At 37.5% G+C, this 19,696-nt stretch overlaps 1 protein-coding gene across 7 annotated transcripts in view; it reads right to left on the bottom strand.

Moving 5' to 3' along the window:
* The window catches only part of UBAP2 (ubiquitin associated protein 2), a 107,236-nt gene that overhangs the window by 77,501 nt on the left and 10,039 nt on the right, over window positions 1–19,696 (bottom strand). For 4 of the 7 annotated variants that reach the window (XM_081272160.1, XM_081272162.1, XM_081272163.1 and 1 more), the window contains exons 2-3: window positions 9,111–9,250; window positions 5,112–5,148 (exon numbers count right to left, since the gene is read on the bottom strand). The exons of 1 other annotated variant lie outside the window; for it this stretch is intronic. In XM_081272160.1, the coding sequence (XP_081128286.1) occupies window positions 5,112–5,148; window positions 9,111–9,190 (117 nt within the window). In that variant the 5' untranslated portion in view covers window positions 9,191–9,250. Of the gene's footprint in view, window positions 1–5,111; window positions 5,149–9,110; window positions 9,251–19,696 lie in introns of those variants that run through there. 2 more of the 7 variants (XM_081272161.1, XM_081272166.1) reach the window with 2 other exon arrangements.

Raw genomic sequence — 19,696 nt, 5'->3', positions numbered from 1 at the left:
GAGTGGTCATCATCCATTTTCCCCTAATGGCAGTTAGAGGTACTTCATTCACGGGGGTAATATGAGACAGAAAGATAAACCACTCACAGGCAGCCAGGAAAAGGATCTTAGAAGAAAAGGAGGAAGAGAGAATTGGGAAATCAAAATGTCTGATCCCATCTATTCCTAACCACAAGCACAGTTCCTTAAAAACCCCTAGACAAGACAAACCCCAAGAGGTACTTCCCCTTGTGCCAACAAGGGGTTTCAAAATCACTTTTCTCTAGATTTTAAGTTGATTGGCCACTTTTCTAAATTCTATATCCCACCAATTATCTAGAGACAGATAAAGCCCTAAAACCCCGAGACAACAAAAACCATTGCATCCCTCTCTTGGGACCCCCTCCCTCTTCAGGAGCTCTGCTTTCTTTCTAGTACTCCAATAAATCCTATTATTTGCTTTCAAATAAATACATAAAAGAATTTTAGGGCTGGGGATGTGGCTCAAGCGGTAGCGCGCTTGCCTGGCATGTGTGCAGCCCGGGTTCGATCCTCAGCACCACATACCAACAAAAGATGTTGTGTCTGCCGAGAACTAAAAAAAATAAATATTAAAAATTCTTTCTCTCTCTCTCTCTCTCTCTCTCTCTCTCTCCTCTCTCTTAAAAAAAAAAAAAAAAAAGAATTTTAATAAGTGATTGTTAGACACAAGTTAGCAAACCATGGTCCTGGGTTGGTTTTTGGGGTTTTCTTTGTTTTGTTTCGTTTGCATTGCAGGTCAATTAGAAAAGGTTTTAATACTTTCAACTGGTTAATTAAGGGGAGGGGGAATATACAACACATACTGTATGAGGGCTGCAGAGCAAAAAAATACTATCTGATCCCTCAAAAAAGTTTTGCCATCTCTTCATGTAAAATGTTAAAAAAGTAGGTAGGTGACTATATCAAGATCTCTGTACTTTTCTTTGTAACTTTTTGGTCTACTCCTTTTTATGTTATTTCTGAGATAAATTAATAGAAACAGAAAAGATTTGTAGAAGCCTTGATTTACACCTGGTCAGTAAGAAGCACAGCTGCAACAATCAGGGGCTTGCAACTCATATCTAAATGTAGAGTAAGGAAAGTAGTCTTGGGGCCTCAGTCCTCACCTTATGGGATCTGACAATATGTCCCAAGAGACAGTGTTAGAACTGAATTGGGTTAGAGAAAACCCAGCTTGCTGACTGGTGGGGAGAAATCCCACACCTTTTTTTTTTAATTTTTTTTTTAACATTTATTTTCTAGTTTTCGGAGGACAACATTTTTGTTTGTATGTGGTGCTGAGGACCGAACCCGGGCCGCACGCGTGCCAAGCTAGCACGCTACCACTTGAGCCACATCCCCAGCCCCAAATCCCACACCTTTTGAGGTCACAGTAATCTTCAGTGTTGATTGTTATAGTGTAATAACAATGGGAAAATGGGAAGTTAATTTTTATGACAAACATTATGAATTTCTCCAAGAATACAAAATGAATAACAGCCAGATTATTGAACTCTAGCTTATATGTTCCAGGTTCTTTAACAGAAAAACTTTATAGAAAAGAAAGGATGAAACAGAAGGGAGGACCAACAGATTACAGCAATTGTGATTATTTTTATTTTCTTTTAATAAGCAAAGACTAAATAGCAGCATCTAGAGATACAATGAATGATAAAAATCTAAGAACTTGTAAAGTCAAAATGGGAGCTAAGGGTAGCTCAGTGATAGAGCTCTAGACTACTATGTGAAAGGCCTTGGGAACAACATATAACACTACAAAAAAAGAAAATTATAGTAGTTACTTTGGGGAGGAAAGAAGGGATTATAATTGAGAAAGAAAGCTAGGTGTGGTGGCATACACCTATAATCTGAGATACTCTCGAGGCTCAGACAGGAGGATTGCAAGTTCAAGGCCAGCCCCAGCAACACAGAAAGACTGTTGTCTCAAAATAAATTAAAAAAACAACAAAAAAAAAGTTTTTATAAAAGGCTGGAAATGTAGCTCAGTGGTAAAGTATCCCTTTACCAATGAATCAGGATCATTCACTCCCAACTGGTGCATTCTGTTAAAAATTTGTGAAGTAGATTCTTAAGTTGAATGGAAGTCACAGAAAAGGGGGGAAAGAAAATTTCTTTAAAATCCTAGAAGGAGTAAGTTGTGGGGGCACATATCTGTAATCCCAGTAACTGGCATGCCTGAGGCAGGAAGCACAAATCCATGGCCAGCCTCAGCAACTTAGTGAGACCCCTGTCTCAAATTTTTTTTTAGTTGTAGTTGGACACAATACCTTTATTTAATTTATTTATTTTTTATGTGGTGCTGAGGATTGAACCCAGGGTCCCTGTACATGATAGGAAAGCGCTCCACTGCTGAGCCACAACACCAGCCCCCTGTCTCAATTTTTTAAACTGGCAGGACGGGATTTATAGCTCAGAGGTAGAGCACTTGCCTAGCACTGGGCTCAATCTTCAGCAAATAAAAATAAATAAATAGATGTATTGTGTCCATCTCAACTTAAAAACTTAATGAAAAAAAGAACTGGGGGTTTCCCTCAGTGGCAAAACACCTCAGGGTTCAATTCCCAGGATCCCCCAAAAAAGTAGCTAGGCATCGTGGCACACTCCTATAATCCCAGCTACTTAAAAGGCTGGGGCAAGAGGATCACATATTGCAGGCCATCCCCTAACAATTTGGCAAGACCTCTTTCAAAATAAAAAATAATTTAAAGGGGTGGCAATGTGGCTCAGTGCTAGAGCACTCTGGGTTCAACTGCTAGTATTGCAAGAACTAAAAACGAAAAAGTATCGGAAGATCCTACTTGAAGATGTAAGCATTGGTAAACTCTGACAGCAATTTGTGGTAATTTTTATGTCTTTCTTTTCTTTCCAAGTTTCTAATTTAAACACATTTATTTTATTTTTTTATTTTTAATATTTATTTTTTAGTTTTTCGGTGGACACAACATCTTTGTTTGTATGTGGTGCTGAGGATCGAACCCGGGCCGCACGCATGCCAGGTGAGCGCGCTACTGCTTGAGCCACATCCTCAGCCCCACATTTATTTTATAATTAGGGGGAAAAGCTATTTTAAATAAGTAAACATCCTGGGCATATGGCATACACCTGTAATCCCTTCAACTCAGGAGAATCACAAGTTCAAAGCCAGCCTTAGCAACTTAGGGAGAGCCTGTCTCAAAACAAAACAGGCTCAAAATGAGGCTCAATGGTTAAGTGACACTGGGTTCAACTCCTGTTACAAAAAAAAAAAAAATCAAGAGTTAGGGCAAGAGATTGACAAGGTGAAAATGATCAGTAGTATACAAAGAAAATCAGCAGAATTCTACAGTTGCTCATGCAAAGAAAACAGAGACTTAGATGATTTATGGAATAGTACACTGCTTGCCTAGCACGGGCAAACGCCTGGTTTCAATCCCCACCACCAGAAATTCAAAATAAAATAAAATTGTAAACAAATATTACACTCTAGTCAATGATACACACGCTAAAATGTTTAGAAAAAAAATTACCTTGAAGTCTTACTTTGAAATGCATCAAAATCCAAGAAAAAAAATAATAAAGACAATGACAGCTAAGCAAAGCAAATATAGAAGAAAGGCAATTTGATGTATATGAATCCTTACAGCATAACTTAACTTTTCCTTAGGTTTAATCATTTACATAATAAAATGCTGAAGGTGGTGTCAACTTCCACAGATGGGAAAAGCAGCCCTAAAGGAACCCAAAAACAGGGGGAAAGGGGGTGGACAAGAGTTAAATAGGAGCTAAAATAAAGAGATAAAAGCAAAAAATCCTAGGGGCTGGGGTTGTGGCTCAGTGGCAGAGTGCTTGCCTCACACATGTGAGGCACTGGGTTCAATTATCAGCACCACATGAACAATAAATAAATAAATAAAGATATTGTGTCCATGTTTAACTAAAAAATTTTGAAAAAAATCCTAAGAAAATGAAATCATGTATCAGTTGTGGACAATCAGTCATTCACTGCATGGTGAGTTCATTACAAGAATGTGTCTGATTTGATCAAGATGTTTCAGACAGAAGATACCTCATATAAACATATCAGAGTATAATACCAAGCTCAGAAAACCTGGATGAAATCTTTCTGAAAACGGGTGTGAAAACAGGCAAGAACAGAAACAAATGATGGCTTTATAAATGATAATATATCATTTGTTTTGCAATGCTATGATAACCTGGGGACTTATACATGCCAGACAAGGACTCTATCATGAAATTATACCCCCAACCCAAGGCAGCAGTATTTAAACTTAATTGTCCATATTTTTGTAAATATACACAATTTATAAAAACAAATCTTCCCTGATTCTGTTAAGATATCTATAAAATATTAAGAAAAAAGAACATGAATTTATAGAACCTGGCACAGGTTTTAAGCAGAACAGTTACTAATGGCCTCATGCATGCTAAACATGAGCTCTACATCTGAGCTACACCCTAAACCACTACATGTTTTCATTTTGATACTGTATCACCCACAAATTGTTTTACAGGAGTAATACTGGGGATGGAACCCAGGTGTGCACAGCCACTAAGCTATATCCTCACCCCTTTTTATTTTTCCTTTTGAGACACAGTTTTGCTAATTTGCCAAGGCTGGCCTCAAACTTTTGATCTTCCTTCCTCAGACTCCCAAGTAGCTGGGATTATAAGCAAGTGCCATCATGCCCAGCTACCTAAACATGTCTAACTCTAAAGTCATTACTCATCGCCATATGTAAATACCAATCCAAGACTTAGCTTTTTCAGCTTAAGTAAATTATGATTCAGATATTTTTTGTATTTTTCTTCAGTGATATCATCTGTTTTATTCCTTACAGGGTACAGACTAGACAACTTCTGAAAGCACAGCTGATATACTTAACAGCTGTTAACAAGCACAGTACTGCAACATTAGCACTAACATATTAATAAAATATAAAATTTTAATCAGAATATTAAATTTGTCTTCCTTTATAAAATACTCTACAAGCCTTAGTCAAGAAGAAAATTACTTTATTCAATAAATACTTCAATAAATATTTGATAAATAAACCACCAAACATAAATTAAGAGTATAATAGGGAAGTTACCAGGCTGAGCTCTAGAAGTGTCAAGAGGTCTGTACAGCTTGGGGAAAAAAGAGGAAAAAGCAGGGTCAACTGGTAATTCTATTTTAAACAGAATAGTGCACCCTCCCCATTAGTGACATCCAACAAGACAATTTTCAAATTAAAAGAAAATATGGCTAAGAAAAGCATCATCACTGTCTTCCTCAGGATCTTTTACCCATGCATATGACCTATAAAGAGCTAAGCTGCTTTCACAGTAAAAAAAAATGTGCTGATAGCTTTTCTAATGAGCCAAGTGTTTTTCTTTTTTTTTTTTTTAAATATTTATTTTTTAGTTTTCTGCGGACACAACATCTTTGTTTGTATGTGGTGCTGAGGATCGAACCTGGGCCGCACGCATGCCAGGCGAGCGCGCTACCACTTGAGCCACATCCCCAGCCCGAGCCAAGTGTTTTTCATAGAATCTGTCACCCAGAAAATTTGGAAACATAATGAAGTAAGGTTATTTTTTAAATCATCCTTGTACCTACCAAAAATAAATGTTATTAACATAGTCTAATAGCCTTTTTTCATTAATACATTTTACATCTTTTCTCAGATAAACAGAAACTATTCATTTTCCATGACATTTTATAACATAATCTTTAAGTATTATTATAATTACTTCATAATTTATGTGGTATATACAATAAACACAGGTTATTAATTATCATCCACAACCTTCCACGACTTTCAATTCCTTTCAATCATCCTGAAAAGTAAATATCATATGCCATTTTATATTTTAAAAAACTAGTTTGCATCTCCAAGATAATAGAAAAACACCACTTTTAAACAAGCGATAAAAATAATCACTAGAATGAGACAAACATATTCTATTACATCATTATTAGATGAATTAAGATCCTATCACTTGGACTGGGGCTGTAGCTCAGTGGCAGAGGGCTTGCCTAGCATATCAAGAGGTCTGTGAGGCATTGGGTTCAATCCTTAGCACCACATAAAAATAAACAAATAAAATAAAGGCATTCTGACCATGTACAATTAGAAAAAATTTTTAAAAAAGAAAGGTCAGGTCACTTATACATTATTCATACCAAAAATGTATAACCCAATTCTAATCATGAGTAAATAATAGACAAATCCAAGCTGGAAAACACAGTATGAAGAAACTGGCTTATTTTCTTCAAACATGTCAATGTCACGAAACTAAGGAACAGTTCCACAGGAAGTGTCTGGTGATGTAACTCAGTGGCATATGCTTAGCATGCATGAGGTCCTGGGTTCAATTCCCAGGGCCAAGAGAAAGAGTGACAGAAACAGAGAGATTAAAGAGAACAGACACCTAAATACAATAAATGATCAAGGACTTAACTAAAAAACCTTACTGGGACAATTTAGGACAAATATAAATAAAATGGATGCCAAATTAATAATGACTTAATTTTCTTCTTTTTGGATAATTTTACTGTTTTATGCAAAAGAAGTCACTTTTTACAAAAACATATTAATGTATTTAGGAGTAAAGAAGTATCTTATCTCTACTCTCAAAAAGTTCAGCTGTACTAAGGGTATAGCTCAGTAGAAGAGAGCTTGCCTGGCACGCTCCAGCACCTGAGTTAAACTCCAGCACCACACACACACACACACAAAAAAAATAGGGCTGTAGAAATGATGAATAAAGGCACAAACTAAATGTGGTAGAATATAAAGGGCTGGGAATATAGTTCAGTTATAAAGCGGCCTTGGATTCAATACCCAGCAAAAAAAAAAAAAAAAAAAAAAAAAAAAGACTTAAGAAACTTATCTAATTAGTAACATAGGTAGACCAAGATCCAAACTCAGATTTATATGGAATCAAAAGAGCTCTTCTTTTAGCATGCAACTTGGATAGATCATCTCAGAACACCCCTACCTCTAGACATTTGGGAATATAAGGGCTGAGGATGTAACTCAGTAGTTGAGAGCTTGCCTAGCATGCACGAAGACCTGGGTTCAATCCTCAGGAACACACACACACAAAGTGGGTAACTAACTAACACCTGATAGAAAAAAGTCAGGAGGATCGAAGCCAGCCTCAGCAACTTAGCGAGGCCCTTATAAGTAATTTAAACAAAGCCTGTCTCAAAATAAAAAAAAAAGGGGGCTGGGGATGTAGTTCAGTGGTAAAGTGCCCCTAGTTTCAATCCCTGGTACCACAACAACAACTACAAAAGGCACTTTGTTTCCAATTTAAAGTTACTTCCTCCGGGCTGGGGATGTTGCTCAAGCGGTAGCGCGCTCACCTGTCATGCGTGCGGCCCGGGTTCGATCCTCAGTACCACATACAAACAAAGATGTTGTGTACGCCAAAAACTGAAAAATAAATATTGAAATTCTCTCTCCCTCTCTCTCTTAAAAAAAAAAAATTAAAAAAAAGGTTACTTCCTTAGAAAATATTTTCCACTGCATAAGAAAAGATGAACAATTTTTCATTCTTTCCTTTGTGTGTGTGTGTCTGTGTGTGTAAGAGAGACAGAAACTGTGTGTGTGTCTAAGAGAGAGAGAATGTGTGTGTGTGTGTGTGTGTGTGTGTGTGTGTGTTTGAGTGTGGTGCTAGGGACTGAACCCAGGGTTTCCTGCATTCCAGAACATATCAATCAATTAATGGCCAGGGATGGTGGAAAAATGCTTGCATAATTACCAACATGGGGGGGGGTGTCTGTGTGTGTAAATAAATAACAAATAGAAAATCCTTTGTGAGGAAAGGAATATTCCCCCCTCCTCCAATTTGGAGACTAATTCTTTGTAAATCAGCCCAAAGACTTTGCTTGGGAGGAAAGAAAGGGTATACAGTTTACAATCCCTACATTACACATACATTACAACGGGCTCTCCTTCAAAATCTTACTTTTCATTTTTAATGATTTGCTAAGTACAAATTTTTTTCAAAGGGCTGGGGATGTGGCTCAAGCGGTAGCGCGCTCGCCTCGCATGCGTGCGGCCCGGGTTCGATCCTCAGCACCCCATACCAACAAAGATGTTGTGTCCGCCGAGAACTAAAAAATAAATATTAAAAAAAAAATTCTCTCTCTCTCTCCTCTCTCACTCTCTCTTAAAAAAAATTTTTTTTCAAATAAAAACAATCATTTTATTTATTAGCAGAGTTACACCCATGATTACTATTAACTTCTATTTCTTCTTTGATAAGAGACCATTCATGAAACAAATTTTTCTTAAGAACTATAAAAAGAGGATCTAGCTCTCAAAGTTTTCCAACAATGGAGAGTCTTTCTTGATCAGTTTGTGAATAAACATCAGAGCTATGTGTGATGGTAAAAAGGCCTATAATCCCAGCAACTTGAGAGGCTAAAGCAGCAAATTTAAGGCTTGGAAATTCAGCGAGACCCTGTCTCAAAATAAAGAGCCAGGCAAGTAGCACAATGGTAGAACACCTCTGAGTTCCACCTGTAATACCACAAAAGAAAAACAAATACAAAAAAAAAAAAAAACTTATAAGTAACTATCAAGGTACAGTCAAATCATCAATCTGAAGTTATAATGGACTAGATTAGGTTTATTTACCCACTTACATAATGCCTCTGAAAAGAGGCTTGCCAATCTAGTCAATAAAGTATACAATGTTAACTGTACCAAGTACTATGCTTTCACTTTACTTGAATTATCTCACTTCATTTAAAATTAATGTAGTTCAGCGTGGGAGCACTTGCCTAGCATAGAAAAGACCTTGAGTTTCATCCCGAGCATCATCATCAAAAAAAAAAAAAAAAAAAAAAAAAGGAATGAAGAAAAAGAAAGCCAAGAAACTGACTCGTAACTGGTAGCTGGAATACAGGATTAATTAGTTCTAATGGAACAGTATCTAACTGTACATGAATCAACAATATTACTTTTTCCTATTATTTACTATCTGCTTTTTAAACACAAGGTTCAAAATGGTGAGATTTCCTACAAAGGAAAACATTAAATCATGTGTTTTCCCTTAATTCTAAAAGAAACAAAAGTTCCACAAACACTTACCTGTACCACTTGTTTCTGTGGTTGTGTCGCCTGTGTTGTTGAAATCTGTGTTTTTTCCCGAGCACCTCGGCAGCGGTCATTGCTCACTGAAGTCATCATGTACAGTATATACAAAATAGCGTATGTACAAAATAGAAAATCTGCAACAAAGTAGGAAATCATGCAAATCATGGTAAATGGCAAACATAAGTCAGAGGAAAAGAAGATACATAAAATAAAAGTTCTCTGGAATACAAATTTTCAAGAAACAGCACTTTTTAAAAATATTTACTTTTTAGTTGTAATTGGACACAATATCTTTATTTTATGTATTTATTTTTATGTGGTACTGAGGATGGAACCCAGGGCCTAACACATGCTAGGTGAGGGCTCTACCGCTGAGCCACAACCCCAGCCCCAAGAAACAGCACTTTGATATCAAAGATTTTGCTTGTAGCACTTTGGAGGACATTGTGACAAGAACTGTTCAAGAATCTTAGCAATGCTAAATAAAAATCTCAAGGACAACTAATTTTAACCAGCAACCATTTTACCAGTATATATAGCTACTACTACTTGTAGTAACTACTAGACTTTACTCAGCAAAAAACAAAATTCAAAACGTGATCTCAAGAAACAAGACAAGAGTAGGGATATCAGTGACAGTTGCTTGCCTAACATGGGTGAGATACAGGTTATGAACCATGACATTCCAATTGTTTGCTTATAGGTTCCAAACAATCGTGTTCATTGAAATGATTACTTTCCCCACTCACACTTTGTACTATTTATTCATCAGTGTTCCATTTATGAAAATAACCTAAGTACACTAAATATAACAAAATGTGAATTTCTCCTTACAGGAGTGCCATCTGCTGATAAAAATCTGCATGTACAAAAGAAATATACTTACACTAAAATGAATTTTGATTTACAAAAAATATTTCTATTACATTCAAACATAATATTGGTGCAATACACCTTTTTTTTTGGGGGGGGGGGTAACCAGGGGTTGAACTCAGGGGCACTCAGACACTGAGCCACATCCCCAGCTGTATTTTATATTTTATTTAGAGACAGGGTCTCACCGAGTTGTTTAGTGCCTCACTTTTGCTGAGTAAGACTGGCTTTGAACTCCTATTTTTTCTCCTTCAGTCTCGTGAGGAGCTGGGATAATAGGCATATACCACCAAGGCCGGCAAGGTAATTCACCTTAATATTCACTTGTCAGGAAGGAAAACCATAAACTTCAATACATTTTAAAATATTAAAACTTTACTAATTTACTGAGGACATTAAAACTATCTCTATTCCAAATATCAATTTAGTGTAAAATGTTTCATAATTAATATAATTAGGTTACGAATAACAACCAAATTCCATGTGAAATATAAGTACGTTGCCCATTTTATGTTTAAGTATTATTTAGAAACTACAGTTTTTCCTTTATTAATTACTAGTCTACATTACATATTCATAAATAATTTCAATGAAAAACCTTCAACTTAAAAAAGGCAGATACATCTCTTGGAAAACAATAGAATTAATGGCCTTAGACCTAGCTTTCAAGGATACTCAAATCAACAAATTCAGACTAACTTGTTTTCTGACAATCATGGATCTACATACTAAGGATGAAATGTCAGTCTTAGCCTGGCGTAGCAGCACACACCTGTAATTCCAGCAACCAGGAAGTCTGAGGCAGGAGGATCACAATTTTGAGGCTAAACTCAACAGTTTAGCAAGACCTTTAGTGAGACCCTATCTCAAAAACAAAACAAGAGCTGGGGATGTAGCTCAGTTATAAAGTACGCCTGGGTTCAATACCTAGTACCACAAGAAAGAAAGAAAAAAAAAAGTCTTAATGCAAAAAATATCCAACAAAACAATTTCCAGGGCTGGGGATACAACTCAATATCAGAGCACTTACTTAACATGCATGAAGGGGCTGAGAATATAGCTCAGTTGGTAGAGTGCTTTCTTTATATGCACAAGGCCCTGGGTTCGATCCCCAGCACTTAAAAAAAAAAAAAAAAATGAAGCCCTTGGTTCTAATCCAGTACCCACCCCCCCAAAAAAAAAAAAAATTTTTTTTTTTAAATAATCTTTCAGACACAAGAAGTTTTGTCCCACTTACTTAAGAGGCTAGGACAGGAGGATCACTTCAGGACAGGAGTCCCTGAACAGCCTGGGCAACAGTGATATAGTGACACCCCATCTCAAAAAAAAAAAAAAAAAAAAAATACTTCCTGATATAGAATTGAGATTTTGCAGAACATGGAGGTGGGTGGGGGTGGAATATGACTAAAATCCTCTGGAAAAACAGACTTCAAAAGATACATAAAGTTGGCCAGGGGCCAGAGTTATAGCTCAGTTGTAGAGTGCTTGCCTAGCACATGTGAGGAACTGGGTTCAATCCTCAGGACCACATTGAAAATAAAGAAAGAAAGGTATTGTGTCCATCTACAACTAAAAATATATTAAAAAATAATAATAAAGATGGCCAGGCATGGGGTGGCCAGGTTCAAGGCCAGCCTCAGCAACTTCAGTGAGACTGTGACTCAAAATAAAAAAAAGAGCTGGAAAGCTGAGCATGGTGGCACATGCCTTTAATCCCAATAACTTGAAAGACTGTGACAAAATTGGGAAGACTGTCCCAAAATTTTAAAATGGGTGGTGGTATGGCTGGGATGTAGCTCAGGGTTAAATTGTCCCTAGGTTCAATACCTGCTTCCAAAAACAAACAAAAATAAATAAATAAAAATAAAGCACCTTCAACTAATATACTATACTGTCTATGGGAAAAACATGTTATATCTACTGGAAACTGAATTATGTATAGTAAACATAATTGCTTCTTGGACTGGGGATATAGTTTAGTGATAGAATGCTTACCTATTATGAGTGAGGCATATCCAACTTCAGAATCACCAAAAAAGAAAAACAATTGTTTCTGCGCAGGACCCAGTTGCCAGAACTTACTAATTCAGTTTACACTTGTGTTCCATCCCTTGTATCATTTCCCACCCTGAAGAGCTCTACTACTCTGGAACAGGTTCCAAGAGAATTCTTAGAATAGAAACAGACAAGAGCAAGAGATTCTAAAAATAATCCAGCAAAAATTCAAACAAGCATATCTCAGGTTCTTGCACTGCAGGAAGCACCAGTTTACTCAAATATATTCAGTCAAATTTTAAAACTGGTATTGACCTCCCGTCATCCAAATTAAAGATGTGATACATTTTAACACAGATAAGAACTACTGGGGGGCTGGGGATGTGGCTCAAGCGGCAGCGCGCTCGCCTGGCATGCGTGCGGCCCGGGTCCGATCCTCAGCACCACATACCAACAAAGATGTTGTGTCCGCCGAGAACTAGAAAATAAATATTAAAAAAAAAAAACTCTCTCTCTCTCTCTCTCTCTCTCTCTCTCTCTCTCTCTCTCTCTCTCTCTCTCTCTCTCTCCCTCTCACTCTCTTTAAAAAAAAATGAAGTAAAGATATTGTGTTCACCTACAACTAAAAAAATAAAATAAATATTAAAAAAAAAAAAAAACTACTGGGCTGGGTGTGAGGCCCTGGGTTCCATCCTCAGCACTTTAAAACAAGTAAATAAAATAACGGCATTGTGTCCAACTACACCTAAATATTAAAAAAAAAGAACTGCTGATACATTTTTAGCTTCTTCAGGTGTTTGTGTATTCTTTGCCAATGTTGGAGACTGTATATATATCCAGGAGTGATCTACCACTGAGTTACTTAAACTCTTTCTTTTTTATTTTTTCCCTTCTTTCTTTTTTGTACCAGGGATTGAACCCAGGTCCCTTAAACATTGAGTCACACCCCCAGTCCTTATTTTTTTTTTTTAATGCTTTATTTTGAAACAAGGTCTCCTTAATTGAGACCTCATTAAATTGCTGAAGTTGGTCTTGAACTTGCAATCCTCATGCCTCAGCCTCAGGAGCAACTGAAATCATAGGTGTGCACTGCATTTAACTTTCAAGGATTCTTTTGAAGATTCAATAACACTGTGTTTTCCAAAGGTTTCAGTGTAGAATGAACACTGGTTAACTGCCACCTGACTTTCTATAAAAGCTTATATAAACAAATAATGAGGACACTTTAAGGCATGCAAAAAACACAATTGGGAGCCAGGTGTGATGGCTCATGCCTGTAATCCTAGCTACTCAGGAGACTGAGGAGGATTGCAACTTCAAGTTCAGCCTGGGCAACTTAGTGAGACCCTGTTTCAAAATAAAATTTACAAGACTGGAGGTGTAACTCAATGGTAGAGCACTTTCCTAGCATGCATAAGGCTCTAGGTTCAATCCCTAGTACAGAAGACACTGGTGTCCATGTGGTGTGGACCAAGCATATAAACCCAGCAAGTCAGAGGGCTGAGGCAGGATTCCAAGTTCAAGGCCAATCTAAGCAACTACTTAGTAAGACCCTGTCTCAAAATTAAAAACAACAATACCAAAAAAGAGCCAGTATTCTACAGTGGTAGAATACATGCATCAGAACCTAGGTTCAATCCCTAGTGCCACAAAAAAAGAAAGAAGAAAAAAGGGATCAGGATATAGCAGCTCAGTAGCAGAGCACTTGCATAGCATGAGGGAGGACCTGGGCTCAATTTAACCCCTGGTTCCACAAAAAACAGAAGGCCCACAAAGCCAGGCACAGTGGCACACACCTATAGTCCCAGCTACTCAGGAAATTGACCTGCGAAGATTGTTTAAGCCCAGGAGTTCAAAGTTACCCAGGGCAACATAATAAGACACCATACCAAAAGAACAAAACAAAAAAGGAAAGCCAGGCCAGGTGTGGTGGCACATGCATGTAATTCCTGGTATTCAAGGAAGATGAGGATCACAAGTTCAAGGCTAACTCTGGGGATTTAACAATATCTTCTCTCAAAATAAAATAAAAAGGTCTGGGATGTAGCAGAGTACTTGTCTACCATGTGGGAGTCTCTGCACTGAACCCCAGTACCATTTAAAATTAAAAAAAAAAAAAAAAAAAAAAACTGGGGCTAGGGTTGTAGCTCAGTGGTAGAGCACTTGCCTAGCATGTTTGAGGCATTGTGTCCACCCACAAATAAAAAAAATATATAAAAAAAAATAACGTCAGAGATGCTATTTACTCAATCACAAAGCCAATATTACAGGGACTACCACTTAGACTGACAAGGATAAACACAGGTCCTCTGTATATAAACTCATTTCAAAATGTCTAAAACCAATAAGCAATGGTAAATTAATAGCAGCAAAGAAATGGTGTTTACTATGTACCAGATACTATTTTAAGGGCTTTATAAGCACAGTATTAAGTCATTAACCTTTCCAACAACACTCTGAGGAACATTAACATTACTATTTCCATTTTACCAAAAAAAAAAAAAAAAAAAAAAACTAAGACATAAAGAGTCACAGATAGTGAAGTGATAAAAACTAAAAATTCAAACCCCAGTCATCTGGCTCCATGGTCTTTTAACGATTATGCAATATTGTAGTCCCCAACTTGGTTTCCTCTTCTTCAAGGCAGCAGAACCGCATAAGATGCATAGCTCTCATCCGATGAGAAAAATCTGTTATGCATCATAATCTAAGTTCCCCAGCCTCCCAGATACCACAGGTACTCTATACTATTATGCTTTGACTAGTTCTGCTTTATTATGTTTAATTTCCAACCTCTGTCCTTGCTTTTTCTATTTTTTTTTAATTTCTGTATTTCTTTTATTAATATTTATTTTTTAGTTTTAGGTGGACTCAATATCTTTATTTTTATGTGGTGCTGAAGATCGAACCCAGTGCCTCACAGGTACTAGGGTTCTAGTACTAGGCAAGCACTCTACCACTTGAGCCACAGCCCCATCCCTGCTTTTCTATATAGAAAGAACCATTACTCTCAACCATTTTCTGCATCATTAAGTGAATTTTAATAGATTAAGAATCTTTCTGGGGGCTGGAGCTGTAGATTAGTGGTAGAGCTCTTGCCTAGCATGAGAACTAGGTTTGATCCTCAGCACAACATAAAAATAAATAAGTAAGTAAATAAGGTATTGTGTCCATCTACAACTAAAAAAAGAAAAGCAATGATACAATTAAAAAAAAAAAAAATCTTGCTGGGTACAGTGGTGCACACCTATAGTCCCAACAACTTGGAAGGCTGAGGTAGAAGGATCATAAATTCATGACCAGCCTCAGCCACTTAGTGTGAGACCATATTTCAAAATAAAAAAATAAAGTGCCTCTGGGCTCAATCCCCAAAACCACAAAAATCAATTCAGGAGGTCTAGAAAAGCCAGCAAGAGAAAGTCAATAAGACAACTAGGTTTCCAAAGTACTCAACTAGGAGACCTAATTCCATGGAGCTCAACTGCTACTGCCCTGCATGCCAGAAGCTGACCAAGCTGATACTTTTATTCTTCACAGCTGCAGAGGGCAGGGTCAGACCTCTAGCAGCTGGTGGACAAGGCTGAACTCCCCTACACCCACACTTGGCAGACAGAAACCACAGTGTTATCAGCTGTCCCATGCACTAACCTGCCCACAGAAAAAATGAGTGCTGAACTCGGACATTACAGAACACCACATTTTATTTTGTACAGTCACACTTCAGGTTACCTAAGGTTAGGGATGGAAAAGTATTTGATTGCCTATGGCTGCTTCAATACACGTATCCCATTTCAATTCTCTTTTCACAAGGTTTTATTTTTGTTATTGTTTTTTCCAGTACTGTGTTTGAACTCAGGTGTTCACACATGGGTAAAGTAGGCACTCTACCACTGAGCTATATCCTCAGCCCTTAAGCCCTGTCTTTAACCCAGTAGCTACCTAGTATTATCTCCAATTCCTTGAAAAGTCCATAATTATCATAATCAGTCATCATCCCTACTTCTAAAAGACCTCTCAAAAAAAAAAAAAAACAACCTATACTATGTATCTTTGCACAAACCCTATCAAATTATAAACAGACTACTTCAGATTATATTCAACAATGCCTCTCAAATACCAATCGGATATCTTCATTAAAGAATTACTACTCAGGGGCTGAGGCTGTGGCTCAGTGGCAGAGCGCTTGCCTAGCATGTGTGAGGCCCCGGGTTCAATCCCAGCACCACAAAAAACAAACAAAAAAAAAGAATTATTACAACAGAGAAGGACTAGTAAACAGTCTACTTAAAAAAAAAAAAAGGACTATAATCAGATCAAAAGATTTTCTACAGATTATCCACTTACATGAGTATATTTAGAAACATCCTTATGAATTTAGTATTTATGATTTTTGTTAAACATAAACTCTGTTGTTTTTCTTTATTCCCTGTACCATTTACATTAGATTATATTCACCTTCATATGTATCACCATCTGGACTTGCTTCCCCAGAATTTGCAACCATCCATATTCACAACAGTATATCTCCATTCTGCTTTTTGCTTTCAATGTTCATTTCTGATACCTACTAGGTTTCTCAGCAACTCCAGCAATAAGGAATGAGTGTATATTTATGCTATTACCTCCTGCCACATTCTGATCCTATGGTTTCTCAGTGGACCTAAGAAACTAATAAAATGTTAAAAAATTAGCAGAAGCCCAGGAAAACATCTACTCCATGAAACACTAGCATCAGGAATTTGTCATTATCAAATGAATCTTAAAACTCTAGAAGGGCTTTTAATCCCAGTTTCATGGGAGGATGTGACAGGAAGACCAAATGTTTAAGGCCAAGCCGAGTATGGTGGCACACACCTGAAATCCCAGTGACTCGGGAGGCTGAGGCAGGAGGATCACAAGTTCAAAGCCAGTCTCAGCAACTTAACAAGGCCCTAAGCAATTTAGCAAGACTCTTCTGTCTCTAAATAAAACATAAAAAGGGCTGGGAATATGGTTCAGTGGTTAAGTGCCCCTGGGTTCAATCCCCAGTACCAAAAGAGAAAAAAAGTTTGAGGCCAGCTGTTTCACCTCAAAGTTAAAAAAAAAAAAAGAGCTGCTGTTGTAGCTCAGTGGTAGAGTGCTTGCCTAGCATCCATGAGGCCCTTGGTTCAATACCTAATATTGGGGGGAAAAAAGACTAAAAGCTACATACAGTGGCATATGGCTATCATCTCAGCTCCTTGGGAGGCTCAAGAAGGATTGGGAGTTCAAGGCCAGCCTGGGCAACGTAGCAAGACCCCAATTCAAAAGATAAAAATAAAAACTCTTGAAGAATGGATCACTATCCATCAGCATCTCTGGTTGCACAGTAATCATTTAGAGAATTTCTAAAAAAAGATGACTCCCAGGTTCTATTAAAATCAGAGCTGGGCGCAATGGCACATGCCTATAATCCTAGAGGCTCAAGAGGCTGAGGTAGAAGGATCACAAGTTCAAAGCCAGCTTCGGCAATTTAGTGAGGCCCTACGCAACTTAATGAGACCCTGTCTCAAAAAATAAAAAGGGTTGGTGCTGGGGCTGTAGCTCAGTGGCAGAGCACTTGCCTAGCATGTGTAAGGCACTGGGTTCAATCATAGCACCACATAAACAAAATACAAGCATTCTACAAAAAAAAATTTAATTAAAAATTTTTTTAAAATAAAAAGGGCTAGGGATGTGGTTCAGTGGTTAAGAACCTCTGGGTTCAACCCCTGGTATCAAAAAACTGAAGGGCTTGGGATGCACTTCAGTGGCAATTTACCAAATTTGACCATTGGTCAAATTTCCAATACCTGAAAAAAAATTCAGAGTTGCTCAAAACAGAACAGATATTAATATTGTTTTTAAGTTTGCCAAGCACTTCCCCAAAATAACCAAGCAATTCTACTCTATGAATTCAAAAGAATTGAAAACAAGATGCTCAACAAGAAATATGTACATGAATGAATCATAATACCCAAAAAGTAGAAACAAACCAAATGTCTATCAACTGATGAATAAATGAAACATAGTATAAATTCATAATAGATTTTTTTATACTACCTTTATTGTTTATTTTTATGTAATGCTGAGAATCAAACCCAGTGCCTCACATGTGCTAAGTAGACCTACCACTGAACTATAACCCCAGCCCCACAATAGAATAATATTAGAATAATATTAAAGTAGTAAAATAAAGTTCTGTTATGTACTAACACATGGGTAAATCTTTAAAATATCATGCTAAGTAAAATAAAGTCACAAAATAACATTTACAGATATTGTATAATTCCATATATATTCAATGTTCAGAATGAACAAATCCATAGAAACAGAAAGTATATTGGTGGTTGGCAAGAACTGGGTGTGGGGATTGAACTCAGGGGAACCTCAACCACAGAGCCACATCCCCAGCAACTTTTTTTTATTTTTTAGTTGTAGTTGGACACAATACCTTTATTTTATTTATTTTTATGTGGTGCTGAGGATCCAACCCAGGGCTTTGCAAGTGCTAGGCGTGCTAGGTGAATGCTCTACCGCAGAGCTACAACCCCAGCCCACTTCCCAGACCTTCTTATATTTTATTTTGAGACAGGGATCTTGCTAAGTTCCTGAAGCTGGCTTTGAACCTGCAATCCTCCTGCTTTAGCCTCCCCAACCACTGGCATTACAGGCATGCACCACCATGCCTGACCTCTTAATTATAAACTGATGCCGGGTGTACTGATTGATCTTCTAGTATACTGCTAAAACCTGGCAACACAATAAAATACAAATTCTTTGTTGCTTTCCATTCCTTTGGTCAAATTGGCGTTGCCATTCTTCCAAATATTACCTACTTTTTTGCCTTCGCCTTTCTCAGACATGTTTTTTTTTTTTAGAATTTTTAATATTTATTTTTTAGTTCTACGGCGGACACAACATCTTTGTTGGTATGTGGTGCTGAGGATCGAACCCGGGCCGCACGCATGCCAGGCGAGCGCGCTACCGCTTGAGCCACATCCCCAGCCCCTCTCAGACATGTTTTCTAAAATGTATTGAGCATACCCTTCATTTTCTCATTTTTGGTTCCTCAACATGAACACCAATTACTTTCTATATAATGTCAACTACAAATGGGGCGTTTTAGGGTCACATAACCATATACTAAACAGCAACTGAGAGTTTTTTGTTTCTGTGGATGATTAAGCCCAGGACTTCATACATACCAAAGCCAGCACTCTGCAAGTACAATCTCCAGAGACTGAGTTCTATGAAGGTCTGTAATCCAGATATTCAGGAGGCTGAAGCAGAAGAATGCCAAATTTGAGGCCAGTCGGGGAAGTTTAGCAAGACCTTGCCTCAAAATAAAAAGTGTTGGTATAATTAAATGATGGAGTACTTCCACAGCATGTATGAGGCCCTAGGTTCAATTCCCTGTACCATTTAAGGAAAAAAAAAAAAAAAACTTGAAGCTTGGCTCTTTCTTTCGTTTTGTTTTGCTTGTTTTGTTTTGTTTTGGGTACTGGGAATTTAACCCAGGGGTACTTTACCACTGAGCTACATCCCCAGCCCTTTTTATTACTCGCTAAACTATTGAGGCTGGACTAGAACTTGCCATCCTCCTGCCTCAACCTCCCCAGTTACTGGGATTATAGGCGCATGCCACTGCACCTGGCCAGAATTTTAATTGTTGTTTATATATGTATATATATATTTTTTAAGATATATAGACC

Source organism: Spermophilus citellus, assembly GCF_964194105.1.
Source record: "Spermophilus citellus genome assembly, chromosome: 2".
NCBI classification, from domain to species: Eukaryota; Metazoa; Chordata; class Mammalia; order Rodentia; family Sciuridae; genus Spermophilus; species Spermophilus citellus.
This window is presented reverse-complemented; position numbering and strand designations above follow the sequence as displayed.